This window comes from Sorex fumeus, unplaced genomic scaffold (assembly GCF_029834395.1).
Source record: "Sorex fumeus unplaced genomic scaffold, SorFum_2.1 ptg000115l, whole genome shotgun sequence".
In the NCBI taxonomy this organism is placed as follows: domain Eukaryota; kingdom Metazoa; phylum Chordata; class Mammalia; order Eulipotyphla; family Soricidae; genus Sorex; species Sorex fumeus.
Genome location: NW_026606172.1, coordinates 2,267,094 through 2,285,975, shown reverse-complemented (window position 1 = coordinate 2,285,975; position 18,882 = coordinate 2,267,094). Strand labels below are relative to the sequence as shown.

At 39.3% G+C, this 18,882-nt stretch overlaps 1 protein-coding gene across 4 annotated transcripts in view; it reads left to right on the top strand.

Moving 5' to 3' along the window:
- Positions 1-18,882, top strand: part of ARL13B (ADP ribosylation factor like GTPase 13B) — a 69,145-nt gene that overhangs the window by 6,749 nt on the left and 43,514 nt on the right. For 2 of the 4 annotated variants that reach the window (XM_056135445.1, XM_056135444.1), the window contains exons 2-3: positions 7,666-7,736; positions 12,286-12,535. The exons of 1 other annotated variant lie outside the window; for it this stretch is intronic. In XM_056135445.1, coding sequence (XP_055991420.1) covers positions 7,666-7,736; positions 12,286-12,535 — 321 coding nt within the window. The remainder of the gene's footprint in view (positions 1-7,665; positions 7,737-12,285; positions 12,536-18,882) is intronic. One more of the 4 variants, XM_056135446.1, reaches the window with a different exon arrangement.

Below are 18,882 nucleotides of genomic sequence, written 5' to 3'. Positions count from 1 at the left end.
TTGGCTTGTAGGGTGTCATTTGATAGATCTGTTATACATCTTATGGGCTTTCCTTGTATGCAGGTTTCTTTTTTTGATCTTGCTGCATTCAATATTCTCTCTCTGTATTTGGATTTTGTCATTTTGAGTATAATGTGTCTTGAAGTTTTTCCTATTTGGGTCTATTTTTCTATTTGGTTCTATTTTTGGGCCTCTTGGATCTCGTTGCTTGTAATCCTCAAGTTCTTGTCAAAGCTCTTGACCACAATTTCTCTAATGATTATTTTTTTTTTTTTACAGTTGCCTTCCTGTTCTTCAGGGGCTCTGATGATTCTTATATTGTTCCTATTGAACTCATCCTAGTTCTCTGGTATGCGTTTCATTTTTTCCCTCCAGACTATTTTCTACCTTCTGCTGTTTCTTAATGGTTTCCTCCTCCTTATCTTCAAACCCCTTGATATTTTGCTTGGCTTCTGTTATTCTCCTATTCAAAGTGTTAATTGACTTTTTTTTTTTTTTTTTTTTTTTTGCTTCTTGGGTTACACCCACTATGCACAGGAGTTACTCCTGGCTCTGCACTCAGGAATTATTCCCAACAGTGCTCAGGGTACCATATGGGATGCAAGGCAAATACCCTACATGCTGTGCTATCACTTCAGCCCCATCTATTGACTTTTTAATATTACCTTCTGTGTTCTTCATTTCTGTCATTTCTGACTATAGTAGTTTTTTTCATTTCACTCTCATGTTCTATGCTGATTTAGCTTTTGTGCTATTGTTTCTTTGTACATCCTCATCAGAGTATCACTAAAGATGCTGAGGGCTTATTGGTATTATTTATGTTGTTGGTGATACTGTTTTTATTTACTGACCTTGGTGTGCTTCTGTGTGTGTTCCCCATCGGTTTTTTAGTGTTCTTGTGCTGGAGGTGTTTGTAGTTAAACCACACCTGCCCCACCCTCTCCCCCAGAAGATACAGAGGGATTAAGCTGGAGATTTCTCTCTGTCTTCTCTGCCTGTCTTCACAGAATGACAGAAAAAAAGTAACTGAGCAGCATGTCATTTTGTTGAGCAAATCTCACTTGAGGAGGTGTGGTTTGGGACCTTAGTATGGTGCTGTTCTGTGTGCATACTGCAGTACCCACCCTGTAGGGAGGGACGCTGACTCCCTTTCAAAACTGGCCTGGTGATACCAGCCAGAGGCAAATCTCACCGGGTGGGTGGAGCACCAGGCTGATGCCCTGAGTTTAGCAATTCTTTGTCCTGCCAATTCTTGCTTCCTTGGCATAGTTTCTTCTTATATACAGTATTTTTAGTCTGGGATTTTTACCTGTATCATTCTGTATTCCCTTGCATGCAGATTTTAAGCATTTAGCTGAGGCATCACCTTATGCAAGAAGCTTTCCTAGTACTTCCCCCTAAATCTCTAGACTGTTCTTCTTACTCTGTATTCTGTTTCATCTTAAATATACAGATGAGCATTTTAAACTTGCAGTGTCACTGTATATTGGTATTTGTTTATGCTTTCATTATTCTCATGAAGGATGAACACTGGGGTAGAAACACTTAATTACAGTGCTTACTCACTTGGTCACCCTGCGTGCACATTTGGTTGGTCGTGGTGCTCTCTGGGAGTTAAAACAATTTGTTTTGCCTCTAGGATAAAAAATGACAGTGTCACCCCAATTGCACTTGAGGATATGGACAATGCCAGGGATTGAATTTGTGAACTCACTCCTGTCAAACTTTGGCTTCCCTTCCTGTAGTCCATCCACTCCCATAAACTCCCCTTCCCTGGAGTTTGTATTGAGGTACTGTGATTTACAGTACTGTTAATGGTGGAATTTCATACTTAGTGTTCTAATACCATACCTGTATGTCAGTTCCATCCACCTATAACCCATGAACCTCTCCTATCTTCTTCATCCCCCTTGGTAAGCTGAGTCCTGTAGGCCACTTCTCAGGTTCTATTGCCTTTGGCCATTTGTTAATTGCCAGTAAATTTATTTATAGCCCACATATCATTCTGTATCTATATCCTTCTGATTGGCTTGTCTCAGCATAAAACCCTGTAGCTCTATCTATATAGTAATAGATTGATGATTTCATCTTTTCTTATTGCTGAGTAGTATTCCAATGTGGTTATATACCACAATGTCTTAATACTGTAAATGGTTGACTTTATTGCAAGTTCCAGACCTAATAATGCTATGTATATTTTTTCTTTTTTCCCCCAAAGAACTAACCTATGGCAAAGTAATACACTTGGACAGTAATCATAAGAATAGTTGATCTGTAACCATAGGAATATTTGTTCAGTAGCACAGCGGGTAGGGCATTTTCCTTGCACAAGGTCGGCCTGGGTTCGATTCCTCCGTCCCTCTCGGAGAGCCCAGCAAGCTACCGAGAGTATCGTGCCCACATGACAGAGCCTGGCAAGCTCCCCGTGCGTGGCGTATTTGATATGCCAGAACAGTACCAACAAGTTTCACAATGGAGACGTTACTGGTGCCCGCTTTTGAGCAAATCGATGAACAGTGGGAGGACAGTGCTACAGTGCTACATAAGTATAAGAGACACTTTCATATTTTGTTTGTCATTTAGCATCATTGCCAGACTGTTGCCAGTCAATGATAGCTGACCATGTTTTAGGTTTTTGTTTGTTTTTGTTTGTGGGCCCCACCAGGAGTGCTCAGGGGTTCGTCCTTGTTCTGCACTCAGGAATTACTCCTGGCAGTGCTCGTGGGACTGTATGGGATGCTGAAATCAAACCCAGGTCAGCTGTGTACAAGGCAAGTGCCCTTCTGTTGTACTATCTCTCAGGCTCCAATAACTGACCTCATTTTAAAAATGCTTTAAAGAGATGTGCATTTTAACATAGATGAGATAAATGATGAATTTCACTATTTCAGGTATTGCATGGAACTTTGAGTCTCTGGTAATTGGTTAAACCCATTTTATTCTGAAAGTATAAATTTAATGCATAAAAGTTATTAAGTGTTGTAATTCATGCTGTGGCTTTTATTTGTACTGCTAATGTTATGTTTTTTCATTAAGTCTTTAATTACTGCAAATTTTTAATTAAGGCCGTGTTTTCAAGCATATGACATAATGATCTTAAAATTAACCACTTGCAAGTAGTAAAATAAAATGAAAATCCAAAGAGGCTTATTTTGTGCCTTCTCTGAGTGATTATAGTTTTCCGTATGTGATTCTCAGACTTGAATGACTTTATTTGTTTTAATTTAAACTTTTTCCCCCTCTGGCTTTTGTTTTGGGTCATACTTGGAGGTGTTTAGGGCTTACTTACTTACTTGCTCTGTATTCAGGGATCTGTACTCAGGGATCTCTCCTGACAGGGCTTAACCATATAGGGTGGTGGGGATCAAAGCCTGGCCAGTTGCATGCATGGCAAGCACCGTACCCTACCTACCAGCTGGTACTACCTTTCCAGCCCCTGAATTTAATATCTTATTAAAGATATTAGCAAAAAAAATTCCCTCTCTGTTTAAACTCTGTGATTTACAGTTATTCATAATGCATTCATTACAGGCATTCAGTATTCCAACAACAATTCCACTACCATTGTCACCTTTCCACTTTCCCAACCACCCTTCAAGCCTGCCCCCATAGTAGGCCCACAATAATTTATTGTATGTTGCTTGCTCCCACTAAATGGCTAATAAATGAGTAAACAATATTTGTAAGGAAGATTTGTGAAAATTGTAACTCACCATGGAGGCATTGATTCCTTGTCTGAGGGTTTACTAATCTGTTGTTGCAAGTTAAGCCTTCTGTGTTGTTTTTGTTAGTCAAGATTGGCTGGCTTCTGTTATATTCCTATCCAATCTAGTCTGCTGCTATTGGGAAGCTAATATAGTAACGTTTGAACATGTTCAGTTTGGCTGCATGCTCCAGAAAATCCAGAAAATTTAACTGGACATTCAGGCTGGAGGCATGGTGGTAGCTGTTTTGGGCTGTGAATGTGGCTGCAGGTGCTTTGCTAGGGCAGGGACTTGGTCTTTTCCCTTTCTGAGATTAGCAAAATTTTCAAGGTAATAGTGAACATCCTTTTTACCTAGCTCTAATGTTTCAAAAATGTAGTAATTATGAACAAGCTTTTAAACATTTCCTTACTGATATTCTGCCTTGAACAGGGCGGTGTGGAGTGGGGGTGAGGGAGTGGTTACCTGTGTAGTAGAGAATGAGATGCCCTTTTCCTTGCAAAGGTACATTTGAGATTTTTTCTTTGAAAGACATGATGCTCCCAGGAACTCCTGTCCCCATTTTTTGTATAAATGTGGAATAGTCTTCCTTGATATCTGAATACAGTTGCCCGCTATTTCTTTCTATGGCTACTTACAATTTCTCTTTACAAGTTATTACACATAATTGCTTCTCTAAAACCTGCTTTGTTGTAAGGCCACACAATTTATGGGGATAGTAATTGTGGATGATGTTTATTATGTATGATGATGGGTAATTAATCAATACAGAATAAATTGTGGAAACAAGTAGAAAATGAGAATTTGTTCTCAAAAGAAAACTTCTTTTGGCTGAGGTTGTTTGAAAACAGTGTAGATACTGAAATTTAAATAGAGAACAATTGATTTAACATTGATACTATTTTAGTCTTATTCATTTTGTAGTGACTTGAATTATCTAGATGTTATTTAAAATGCTACATTATGCATTTGTTTTGGAGAGACATTTATGATATTTTGTTTCAGAAATTATTTTGTAGTTATTATTTTGTATTAAATTATACTTGGCAACTTCCTTGAGAAATAAATGTTTTTATTTTCTTTTTGGGTCACACCCAGCTATGCTTAGGGATTATTCCTGACTCTGCACTCAGGAATTATTCCTGGCGGTGCTTGGGGGACCATATGGGATGCCGGGGATCAAACCCAGGTCAGCCGTGTGCAAGGCAAACGCCCTACCCGCTGTGCTATCACTCCAGCTCCTAAATGTGTATTTTTTGTAGCTGAAAATGCACATAAGATATCCTTGCCTATAACAGTTAGTTTGATCTTGATCTCAAGAACTCTCAGTTTCTTAAAGTCATGATCTCTTGGGATTTCAAACATTTCTGTTGATGCCACCATCACCTGAACGGCACAGGGTCTGGATATGCGCCTAATTGTGATTGACTTTATTTGTTATTGTTGTTGTTTTTAGAAAGTAGAAAAGTGTATTGGAAAATAGAAGGAAGAGGAAAAGTATTTCCCTCAGGACCATATGGGATGCTGGGGATTAAATCTTGGTCTGTTTCATATAAGGCAAGCACCCTCAATGCTTTACTATCTGTCCAGTCCAAAAATAATCTTTTTTGCCATCTAAGATCTGTGTTTAAGTTTCCCTTAGATTGATTGGCAATGAGGATTGACTGCTTGATGTAAACCCTGGAGCCTGTACTTAAGTTTTTTTTTTTCCTTTTTTATAATTTTATTTATTGAATCACTGGGTTGGAGTGATAGCATAGCGGGTAGGGCATTTGTCTTGCATGCTGCCCATCTGGCTGACCCAGGTTAGATACCTCCACCCCTCTCGGAGAGCCCGGCAAGCTACAGAGAGTATCTCGCCTGCATGGCAAAGCCTGGAAAGCTACCCATGACATAATCAATTTGCCAACCACTGTAACAAGTGTCACAATGGAGATGTTACTGGGCCCGCTCAAGCAAATGGATGAGCAACAAGAGGACAGTGACAGTGACAGAATCACTGTGAGAGTAGTTACAAAGCTTTTGAGTTAAGTCTCGGTCATACAATGAGACACCCATCCCTTCACCAGTGCCCATTTTCTAACACCAAAGCCCTCAGTATACTCCCCCTCCCACACCCTCCCCCTACCTGTGGGGTAGATGATTACCCCATTACTTTCTCTCTACTTTGATTACTTTCAATATTTTGACACCAGACCCACCATTATTATTTGGGATTTTACCCCAACACTCAGATCTGCCAAAAAGGCAACAGAAGACAGTAGAGAGTTTTTTTTTTTTCTATTCCTGGTTGTGAATAACATATGATTGGCTGCAGTAGTGGACGTGTGAGTTTGGAATTCTGAAATTTTAACAATTAAATCTGGAGGGATTTCTGCCAAAACCTGCTGGGTTCCGAGATTTGTTCCTGACTCTCTTGGATCATGGTCGTTAAGCAGCTTGATCAGGAGCCAGAGAGGCCGTTTGTGGGCTGCAACTCAGGGTCTCGTTGGGGCGGAAAGAAAAGGGCTGGTTCCACCCCCATCCTTGAGGCCCTGAGAGGCTGTGTGTGGGCAGTGACTCGGGGTCTCATTGGGGTGGGGAGGAAAGGGCCAGCTCCACCCCCATCCCCTGAGGCCCTGCATGTCTCGTCACTTCGGGCCCAAACCTGACTGTCCATTGGCCTCTGGAAGATGGCGGCCACCAAACCGCCAAAGGGGAGCGGGCGAAGGGACAACACCATTTACCCCCTGGGTACTCCAGTGTTGCAGGGACCGGATGCATCTCTACCAAAAGCCGCTGGATTCCGAGATTTGTCTCTAAGTCTCTGGGATCGTGGCTGTTATGCAATTTAATCAGAAACCAGAGAGGCCTTTTCTCCAATTATATAGCTGAGCCAGAGGTAGTTTGTGGGTGTGTTTCCCACATACCTAACTTTTGGCCATTTACTTTCTTGGTCAATTTTACCCCAACTTTTTGGGGTCTGGCCAGAGGCACAGCAGCAATTTTGGGGTATCTGGAAGTCTGAAGGCGCCATCAGGCTGCTGATGCACTCACTTCACAGGTATAGATTGACCTGCTGGTAGCACCATATCCCCTTGTATTTAAGTTTTTAACTTATCACCTGGGCTATGATTTATCTTTATATTCCCAAAATTTATGGTGCCAGTGTAGTGTCTCACCTTTATAAGCCCTGAGAACAGAAAAGAGCTTTTGAGATACACTGAGATGCCAAATTAATAGGATCATTATAATAAATAGGTTCCTTTATACATGTATCTGTTTTAAGAAGTCCCTAGGAGTGAATTAGGGGTTTGATTCTGAGTTTGTAACTGAATCATTGTGTTATGTTCTACAAATCTGGGTTTATGTTTAATTGAAAACTTGAACTGGATTGTCTTTTTTCCCTAAAGTGTATATTATTATAAACACTTGACCTTTTAAATAATTATAGGAACCCCCTTCAAAATCTGTTAGCTTACTTAAATTACTTAAGTTACTATAATACTGTACTCTATTTAAGGCTTATGCTTGATAAGATACTGCATGGAAAAAGTTGAGCATACTAAGTCTCTTTATACCTAAGCAAGGATTCTTATGTAATTTAACAAGAACAAAGCAGACTTGAGATTAATCATAGAATTTACTTTGCTGGAAAATTGAGTCTTTAGCCATGATAAGTAATTCACATGTTAATATCTTTCTAGCTCCCTCCTTTTCTCTCTTATTTCCCTGATTTCTCTTTTCTTTGGAGTATCTGGTATGTAATTCCCCCTTACTTGATTAGAGGGCAAACGATGACTCCTTAGAGGTATTTTTATGAAATTTGCTTTTTGTCTCTATATTTTATTCATCATTGTACTCCCTGGCTTTGAAAATTATCTTGTCCATTAATGTTGCTAGGATGAATACATTTGCATTTACTATTTCTCCTAATACAGGATTAACTGAGAAAATAATTTCTAAATTTCTGTCTTTTAAGAAAGGTGACACTTGTGATGGTGGGACTTGATAATGCTGGTAAAACAGCCACGGCAAAGGGAATCCAAGGAGGTAAGACAAAAGTAATAATGATTAAATTATTTTGGGTTATTTGTCACTTCATTGTATATTGAGTGGGGACAGCAGAGAGTGTGCAGCCCACTACTTTACATTCTTTGTATCCTGTGACTTATATTGTAAATATATTGTGTTAATGCAGCCATGTTTGATTTGAATAAAAGTAGAGATGCAGGTGCACCTTGAAATTTTTTTCACATCTTCAAAACCCTTCTATCTTTTATACCAGAGAGTCCCAAACTTACCTGGCTTACCTACTCCCTTTTCAGGAAAGTGTTACTCAGTGCCCCCTGCACATCAGCCTTTTGTGGCAGTACAGAAAGTACCTCCGAGTTGCAGCTGGGGCTGCTGATTCCTCCCTCCCTCCCTTCCCCAGGTGGGCAGGGATATCATCCACTTGGGAGGACAGTCGGAAGACAAGAAGGGGAAAAAGAAAAGAAGGCATATCCCTCCCTAGAGAGTGGCCTTCTTTTGTTAACCTTCTTTTGATAAGAATTTGGTGACATAGCTACTACAGTTAGATGAAAAGGAGGTAGAAATATACTTGGCCAGTGTTTGTATTTATTTAACTGTCGTTTAATGTAGTGCAATATAATGTAATGTTAAGTAATGTAATGTAATGTTAAAGATTTTAAAGCCTCAGTGCCATTAAAGGACTTTCTGCCTTTGATAATATATTACATTGGATCTGATATTTTAGTCATTTTAGTTTAATGTTTTATACAAACAAATAGCATAAATGTAATTCATAATTAAGCATAATTCATCTAAGGGTAGGGGTTGGGAAAAACATGATTTAAATTTATTCCTGAAAATGAATGTTACAAGATTAAGTAAATATCCAGAAGTTGGAAGCTTTTATTTATGGAATTTCATGACAAAAATAAATGAATACTTTGCAGAACTTGCTGTTGAAAAATAGCATTTCATGAAACCAAATTAATTCTACTATGTAAATAAGATGCGTGTATTATTGCCTGTGCATTCTTCTGAAACCATTTGTTATCTCGCATCCTACTTCACATCAGCGCAAAGGCACAGCTGCTGTCCTCTAAATGAGAGTTTTGCAAAACCTTTTGTTTTGTAAATTTAGTAAGTATTTTAGGCTTGGAGGATCATAGTCTCTGTCCATATACATGCTTCATACATATTACTATGAAAGCAATCATGGGCAACATGTAACAAATGAGTTTAGACATATTTCACTGAATGTTTGCTAGACATTAAATTTTACCTTAAGAAAATTTATGAAATACTATTGTCTTCATGGTTTTGCAAAAGGTCAAATGTATTCATTGTGATGGATCATATCATTTAAAGATCTTTCTTGTATTCCTTTGAAGCCATAACAAAGAAGCAGACACCTCAGGATCTGCATATTAGACCATCAATTATGTTGCTTGGACTTGGAACATTTTTCTTGTCTTCTATTTTCTATCACTGCATGTCCATCAGTTCCTTTCCTGAGTCTTGATAATAATCACAGTATCACATCATGAATAAAAAGGTCTCAGCTTTATTCAGTTTTGAGGACTGAAAATAGTTTTGTTTTATCCTTCAGCATATTACTGTGATTGATTTCTTTTTTTTCTTTTTGGGCACACCCGGTGATGCACAGGGGTTACTTCTGGTTCTGTACTCAGGAATCACCCCTGGCGGTGCTCAGGGGACCATATGGGATGCTGGGAATTGAACCCGGGTTGGCTGCTTGCAAGGCACATGCCCTACCCACTGTGCTATTTATTGCTCTAGCCCCTGGACTTTACTTCTTTCATCAACTTTTGTATGGCTGCCAAGTGATTGCGTTAGCTGAATCAAATGAAACTTCATTTGTTCTAACAAAATAACAGTGACTTCAGTTTGCTTTAATACGAAAATGACAATAGATTAACAACATAGATTTTGTTGATAGAATAAAGCAGGTTTATTTCAATCTCAAATAGTACAGGGAGAAATAGCCCAGAACTGACATACCGGGTCCTTGGTATTGAGGACTCAAGTTTCTTCTCTTATTTGCTTTGCCATACCTCGTGTTCTCTCTTACATATATGGTCTGAGATGATCATGCTCTTGGAATGAAGAGGTAAAGGGCAGAGGAAAGTCATCCTTCCCTTCCCTTCCCTTCCCTTCCCTTCCCTTCCCTCCCCTCCCTTCCCCTCCCCTCCCCTCCCCTCCCCTCCCCTCATTATTTCTTTCCAAATACCACTGACTGGTAACCAGTCGTCTTCTGAAGTCTCTTCCTGCTAGCTTGCATTAGTTACTGAGACCAGTTATGCACATCTCTTCTGAATTGTGGGTTCAAACTTCAGAGTTTTAAAATTGGTAATTTGAAATTGGCCAGGTACAGAAGTGTGATTTACAAAAGGGTGACTTGGTAATCTCACTGATAACTTTATAGGGAGATAAGTCACTTGTACTCTGTCTCTTGAATGCTTAAGTCTGTTTCTCAGTCACTCCTAACCCTAGCATCAAATGTCTTTGAAATCTACTTTCACACAATATTAAATATTTTGTAAATATGAGAATGATTAGACTGTCTAGGTAAAAATTATTCAATAAAACTTTCTGCAATGATGAAAATGTTCTATATTTACTCTGCCTGCTAGGGTGGACTGCACAGTAATCACATGTGGATTTTCAGCACTTCAAATATAACTAGTGCAATTAAGGAACTAAATTTTATTGAAAATTTTAAAAGCTGCTTGTCATTTATGTCAAATATAATAACAGGAACTCTGTTGACGCTGTATTGCTGAAAACTAAGTTCAGTGGGGTAAATTTGGTTGTGAATTCCAGTGATAAAGAAGGAATGAAAGTAATGGGCTTGGGGGGCTGGAGCAATAGCACAGTGGGTAGGGCATTTGCCTTGCATGCAGCCAACCCAGGTTCGATTCCCAGCATTTCATATGGTCTCCTGAGCACCGCTAGGGGTGATTCCTGAGTGCAGAGCCAGTGCATCTCCTGGTGTGACCTGTGCATCTTCTGGTGTGACCCAAAAAGTTAAAAAAAAAAGTGATGGGTTTGGTTTGAACTTTTTTCTCAACAATCATTGTGTCACCAGGTTCTGTTAATCTTTCATGAGTTCTTCCCTTCCATTTCTCTGTCTTTGAATACTTCTTTGAAAAATCATGTTTTCATTCAATTCTAGAGACTATTCCAGGGTGAATCTTCATAAGGCATTATAGTAATGGCCTTGATTCTATCACTGATGTATTGAAATAGATTGCATTCCCATGATCTGTTATGTTCTTTAGTCAAATTCTTCTGGGTTTGCTCCCACTACATTATTTAGAGCTAAGGGGTCCTGACACAGGGACTTCACTTTAATTTCCCTCCTAGCCTGTCAGCAGGAAGGTGATTCTCAATCAGTGTCCCAAGAGTCAGGTGCAGCTCCGTAACAAAGCAGTCAGGTCCAGGAATCAACAGCCCCAGCCCGAATTCTTCCTCTATAACTATAGCTCCTCACTTAACCATTAATAGCTTATTTTGCTTCTGTAACTTGCTTTTGCTGACCACAGCCCTTTTTCCATTGTATCATTGTCTAATTAGGATGTGGGTTTTTCCTTTTTATAAACTCTTCCTTGACTGGGATTGAGACCCATGTTCTTCTTTGGGCCACAGGCTTCTGGAATGATGGATCTCAATTTGGCCTCTCTGAATGTGGCCCTCATCTGTTTCTCTTGAAACTCCCTTATAACAGTTCTGCTTGTTTACATTGTCGTCCATTTATCATTCTCAATACTTGGATTTTGATCCCTCTTCTACTGAGTGAAAACCTCCTTTTCTTTAAAGTACAGTCCTACCTCCCAATTCAAATCTTTTTTGAACTCATAATTATTCATTATATCTTGGTAGTTATCATTCAATCTTCTACCTTTGTTATATCGTCAGATACAGAAGTCCCAAATGAAAATTTCTATTGTAAATTTACAGGAACATCCAAAATGTTTTCCTCTAGAAATGATAAAATCTATTTTTTGTGTTTTCAAGCTACCTTCAAGGCTCTTTATTTCAATCATAGTTTTAATTTAGCTAATTAAAAAAAGAGTGGTCTTACTCTTATTCTTTGGTTCTTCTGTAATCTCTTCCTATTTAAATGCTCATTTTAAAAAATAATTCCATAGAAATTGTAACAGTTCTTGGGGATGTCTGTTGTTTCAAAGGACTGAATATTTTATTTTTGTAACTTGAAGGGATTAAATAGCCTTAAAGGTAAAAAAGTACATTAATTTATTCTTTTTTACAGATTCTAATTAATTGTTATATGATATATATTACTCAGGGTGCTGGGGTTGTGTCAGTAAAAATGAAAAACAAACAGCCAAGAAATTTCCAGCTATCTGAAGCATAAATTCTTACTAGAACCTCAATGGCATCTAACCTTCCACCAATCCAATATCCTTAGATGTAATGCTTATTTTGTAGAAAAATGATAAATTTTCTATTTTGTACTAAAGTGTGATAAATAATTTTTACGGCTCTTAAGTTTCAAAGTTAAGGTTTTTCACTTATTCTAATTTAAGAAATATATCCTTTGAAACAGAACATCCTGAAGATGTAGCACCTACCGTTGGATTTTCCAGAATTGACCTTAGACAAGGGAAGTTTCAAGTCACCATATTTGACTTGGGAGGTGGAAAAAGAATTCGAGGCATCTGGAAGAATTACTATGCTGAATCATATGGGGTAATATTCGTTGTGGATTCCAGTGATGAAGAGAGAATGGAGGAGACAAAAGAGACAATGTCAGAAGTACTCCGCCATCCTAGAATATCAGGAAAGCCTATCCTGGTGTAAGTATCATTTAGTGTCCTTATAGACAGAGGGCAGAAGCCTTAACCAATAAAGAAATTTTGTTACAAAACAGTGAGTAATCTAAAAATTCATAAAATGCATGTAACTTTGCTAGTGTAATGAAAGATATGTGGCATTTAGTGGGCATTCCAATTTAATCAGCTATCATTAGGATGCTGTATATAAGGGTTAAGGTTTGGGTTTACATTAAGAAGACTTTCAATTAGGGGGACTGGAGTGATAGCACAGTGGGTAGGGTGTTTGCCTTGCATGCGGCCGACCCGGGTTCAATTCCCAGCACCCCATATGGTCCCTTGAGCACCACCAAGAGTAATTCCTAAATGCAGAACCAGGAGTAACCCCTGTGCATCACTGGGTGTGGCCCAAAAAACAAAACAACAAAAAAAGAAGACTTTCAATTAGGAATTTAATTAAATTCTCCTTGGAATTAATATTTAAGCTCATATTTAGCAATATACTTTTTATCAGTTCTGCAGTTTTAAGGTAGTCTGTTACCAAGCAAGGCTATATCTTTCTAGTTTTTTCTCCCTTCATCACTATCACTGTCACCCCATTGTTCTTCAATTTGCTTGAGCCAGCCCAGTATGTCTCCATTCGTACCTGTCAAGTGCAAGTGTAACCCGATGACATATTGTGGGCTCCTTCAGTGTCAGGGGAATGAGGACCATTCATTGTTACTGTATTTGACATATCGAGTGCGCCACGGTTAGCTTGTCAGGCTCTGCCGTGTGGGCGGCCTACTCTCAGTAGCTTGCTGGGCTCTCCAAGATGGATGGAGGCTTTTGGGGCAGCCTCAAATCACCTTTACAGGTGTTCCTAGTCAGGCATATAGGTGGGTATGATATTCTCAGTAGCCTGCCAGGGAGGTTGGTTTTATAGTCTCTGGATGGCCGTTGATGGGGTTACACGGCAGTTGGTGGATGTATATCTCCTTTCATATGACAACATTTTAGTTTTCATCATTGTTCTCTTTGTCTTGAAGAGTTTTTGTTTGAAAGATTTAAAGAATGGTTTATTTTTCTAATGCAAAACTTATTTCATGATACTTATTTTTGGGCTGGGGCTATAGCATAGCGGTAGGGCGTTTGCCTTGCAAGCTGCTGGCCCGGCCGAGCCGGGTTCGATTCCTCTGCCCCTCTTGGAGAGCCCTGCAAGCTACTGAGAGTATCTCGCCCGCACGGCAAAGCCTGGCAAGCTACCTGTGATGTATTCGATATGCCAAACACAGTAACAACAAGTCTCACAATGGAGACATTACTGGTCCGCTCGAGCAAATCAATGAACGAGAGGACAGTGCTACAGTACTTATTTCATGATTTTTATGACTACACTTCCATAAACTTATTATTTGCGCCATTATTCACTCTAACCTACTTAACATTATTTTGTGTAGGTCCCTAAACATTTTTTATTTAAATTTTAAAAAATTTAGTTATTTTACAGAATAGAAATTAAAAAAAAATTTACTTAGGTGTTCCGGGAAGCTAGCGAGAGTATCTCACCCCCACGGCAAAGCCTGGCAAGCTACCCCTGATGTATTCGATATGCCAAAAGTAGTAACAAGTCTCACAATTTGTTGTGAGACGTTACTGGTGCCCACTTGAGCAAATTGATGAACAATGGGAGGACAGTGCTACAGTGCTACAGTGATAGGAGCAAAAGAGGAAAACGTGTTTAATTGAGACCATGGGCTTTTACAGAGTGGAAGAAAAAGTGGAGGCAAGAAATGTATGTTTTAGAGAGAACATGGGCTTCTTCAGAGTGGAAAAGTCCCCTAAACATTTTTCTTTAAATAAAGTAATGGAAGATTTTTGCACTACTTGCTTGCCCTTATTGCATTTATGCATGATAAACACCAGGTGGTGCTATAACAGTGAGATAGAGTAAAGTGATACTAGTTTAAATCAGTGGATTTTAACTGTTGGTCCACAGGGTTAAAAGGGTCAAAATCCAGAGACTGGTGCTGATTCATAGATATAAAAATACATTGAAAATTCTAGGTTAAGCTGTTCCTTAAAATAGTTTATTTGCTCTTAAAATTGAAGTAAAGAGAATATGTTCCCTTTCCATCTTATTTTCTGTTTTTCTTTTATTTTTTTTTCCTTTTCTTTTTTGTCATTTTGAACCACACCTTAGCAATGCTCATGGGTTACTGACAGTGCTGGGGGACCATATGGGATGCCGGGGATCGAACCCTGGTCGACTGAGTGCAAGGCAAACATCTGACCCCCTGCCTATTGTTCTTGTGAAAGACATTTTTATTTTTATTTTTTATTTTTTTATTTTTAATTTTTTAATTTTTTTATATCTTATTATCTCATTCTTACTTTGGACAAACTGGCAGGTTACCAAATGTAACCTGCCCACACGACAGAGTCTGGCAAACTCCCCGTGGTATACCCAATATGCCAAATACCAGTAACAATGATGGGTTCATTCTCCTAACCCTGAAAAAAGCCTTGAATATGGCACTTTTAAAAAAAATCTCAGGGCTAGGACAAAGAAGACGTTACTGGCACCTGCTTGAGGCAATCGAAGAACAACAGGGTGGTCGTGATTATTATTTTTTTTTATTATTAGTGAAACAGCATGAGGTACAGTTGTAGATCCACAAATTTTTGTGCTTGGGTCTCGACTGTACAATGATCAAACACCCATCCCTCCACCAGTGCCCATTTCCACCACCATGGGTAATATCCTCCCACCCCCATCCCGCTCATCCCACCCTGCCTCTGTGGCAGGGCATTCCCTTTTGTTCTCTCTATTCTTTTGGGTGTTGTGGTCTGCAAAAGAGGCATTGAGTGACAAACATGGTCAGTCCATAGTCTACTTTCAACATGCCTCTCCCCTCCTGGGAGGATCCTCCAGACACCCTTTATTTGGTGCTCCCCTCTCTATCCGAGCTGTCCTTTCCCATAGAACACCCGGCTGGCCTCTAAGCTATGGAGTAATCCTCCTGGTGCTAATCTCAGCTATTCTTGGGTATTAATCTCATATTTTGTTATTTTATATCCCCCAGATGAATGCAATCTTTCTATGTCTATCCCTCTCTTTCTGACTCATTTCGCTTAGCATGATACTTTCCATGCTGTACCACTTGTATGTAAAGTGAAAGACATTTTTAATTTCTAAAGACTTGTTCTATGGTTAGTTGAGAAACTTTAAGCAGTTTTTCAGTGGTCCTCACTAGTTAATGAATATTTTAAGTGAGGCATTTGGAAAGTTTCTTTACCAAAGGTAAAACTTTATGGGTTATTTAATGGCAAAGCTTGTACTATTTATTTTTTTATGCATTTGAACAGATAAGTTTTTGATGTATATGATAAATTCTCACCTTTATGAATCTTAAGGAAAATATATTTATATATAAAAACATGTATTTATATATGTGTATATATAAATATATATACGTATACTGTCGCTGTCACTGTCCTCCTGTTGTTCATCGATTTGCTCAAGTGGGCTCAGTAACATGTCCATTTTGACAGTTGTTACTGTGTTTGACATATCGAACATGTCACGGGTAGCTTGCCAGGCTTTGCCATGCAGGCGAGATACTCTCGGTAGCTTGCTGGGCTCTCTGAGAGGGGCGGAGGAATCGAACTCAGGTCGGCCATGTTGGCCGCTTGCAAGGCAAACGCCCTACCCGTTGTGCTATCGCTCCAGCCTGTATACATATACACACGTATATATTTATACATGTGTCACTGTCACTGTCCTCCTGTTGTTCATCGATTTGCTCGAGTGGGCCCAGTAAGTCTTTATTGTGACACTTGTTACTGTGTTTGGTATCTCAAATAAGTCACGGGTAGCTTGCCAGGCTTTGCTCTCAGCTTGCCAGGCTCTCCGAGAGGGGCAGAGGAATCGAACCTGGGTTGGCCAGGTTGGCTGCGTGCAAGGCAAACACCCTACCCACTTTGCTATTGTGATTGAAGTTCATCAGATCCCATAATTTAGTCTACAGATATTTAAGCAGAAAGCCAGGGAATTCAGAAGTAAAGAAGTATTGTTTTTGATGTTCTTATGTTTTTCATTTGTTTTGGAGCCACACCTGGCTGTTCTCAGGAATCACTCCTGGTAAGCTTGCATTTCCATATATGGTGCTTGAGATCAAAACCCACTGGGCAGTATGCAAGGCCTTACCTGCTGCTTAAATAAGTTTTAAGGAGTGTTGATCAATTATAAATAATTGTCTGCTTTTTTTTTTTTTTTTGGGTCATACCCGGTGATGCTCAGCGGTTAATCCTGGCTTTACACTCAGGAATTACTCCTGGTGGTGCTTGGGAGACCATCTGGGATGCTGAGAATCGAACTCCGGTCGGCCGCATGCAAGGCAAATGCCCTACCCTCTGTGCTATAGCTCCAGCCCCTGCTTTTCTTTTTTAACCAAGTAGCTACTTAATTTATTCTTTAAAAAAATATTTTGTTGTTTTCTCAAATTAAGTTTCTGTGATTTATAATACTGTTAATTATGGCTCTCCCTGCACATAATTCTAATTCACACCCATTGCTCTCTTCTCCAAAATCCTCACTGCTCCTGTCTTTCAGTCTCTACCTCTCCCTCCCCCCACCATCACCGTTGTGTAGACCAGTTCTCATTTTGACCCTTTGTTGATAACTTGCTGTGTATCTTTAAGTCCCACATGTTTATTCATTTGTGCAGACATTAATTCAACGTATTGAACATCCACTATATGTTGTCCATTGACAGAGGGTAGGGGATACATTTTTGAACAAAAGGAATGAAAATATCAGCTTTGCATTTTAGAATGTGAGACTTTACAAAAGTAGTGTGTTGTACATTAGGTAGTAAGTATAGTGAAAACAAAGCAGCTTCAGGAATCTTGTGGTGGTGGTGGTGGAGATTTGTTACTTTTATAAATAGGATCACCATCATAGGTCTTACCAAAAAGAGGGCATTAGAGCTGAGTCAAGTCTTGCATATATTATTTGGAAATGCCTTAAGGAGTGAGCTTGCAAATGGCAAATGAAGAGCAATGGCAGTGATAGAGTTATGAAATAACTGTCAGAAAGAGACTTTTTTTTCACTTGAATCACCATGAAATAGACCATCACAAAGCTAATCATGATTGGGTTTTGATATGTCTGATATTTAGTTTTTGTCAGCTCTCTTAACTAAATTGGCTGAATTGAGGAAAAATCCACAACTAGTTGTTCCACTATGATAACCTCTTAGTGAGATCCCATGAGGATTTGAGAATTAATAATGACAGTATAATATGTTTATACATTATAAGGGCTGGAGCAATAGCACAGAGGGTAGGGCGTTTGCCTTGCACGTGGCCGACCCGGGTTCGATTCCTCCACCCGTCTTGGAGAGCCTGGCAAGCTATTGAGAGTATCTTGCCCGCACAGCAAAGCCTGGCAAGTTACCCATGACATATTCGATATGCCAAAAACAGCAAGTCTCACAATTTGTTGTGAGACTTTACTGGTGCTCACTTGAGCAAATCGAAGAACAATGCTACAGTGCTACATTATAAAAGGATTAAGTTAGCCATTTGACCAGTTTTTTTAAAGCATGAGTTACTTTTACTTTTTGTTTCTTTTAGTACCTGCTTTCAATCCCTTTTCACTTCTCTGCTTTTGTTACTGATAAAAGTAGTCTCCTTGCTAATAGTCTTGTGTGTTCTCCCAATTTCTGCATATTGTAAATGTGCATTGAGCTTTTTCTTTTTTTGATGTTTTATAAAATGACCAAAAACTGGTACATGATTGTTAAAATAAGAGAAACAATATGAGACTGTATAAAGGTATGAGAGTGCCCAAAGCATGCTCACGTTTCTTGGTAATTGCTCTGCTTCAAAGCTGGGGCTTAAGGTGCTGTTCAGGCTGTGTGTGTGTGTGTGTGTGTGTGTGTGTGTGTGTGTGTGTGTGTGTGTGGTGGGGTTGAGATATCAGTGCCACGCCTTGACATTGTCCTATTCTCCAGGGCTATGCCTAGTGATGCTCCAGCCTATACATACAAGACAAATGTCTTAACACTGGTACTATCTCCCCAGCTCTGAGAGCAGTTATAAGATGCAAAGTTAATCATTTCATTGTTTCCTTGCTTAAAGCCCTTCAGGTTTCTTTTATAGCTCCTTACAGATTGTTTGTAATTGATATGCCCTTAGCATCTAGAGTAATGCCTACCTCATAAGACCAATGGCCATTGAAAAGTTGCCAGGATGGTAAGTTGGGTAAAACTCCACATTTTAGTAGTAGTGCAAGGGGCCAGGGCTATTGGATTGTGGAGAAGTAGGGATAGAATACTGCTAGTAGGAGACAGATTATGATGCATCTTCTTGTACACAGCACCTAT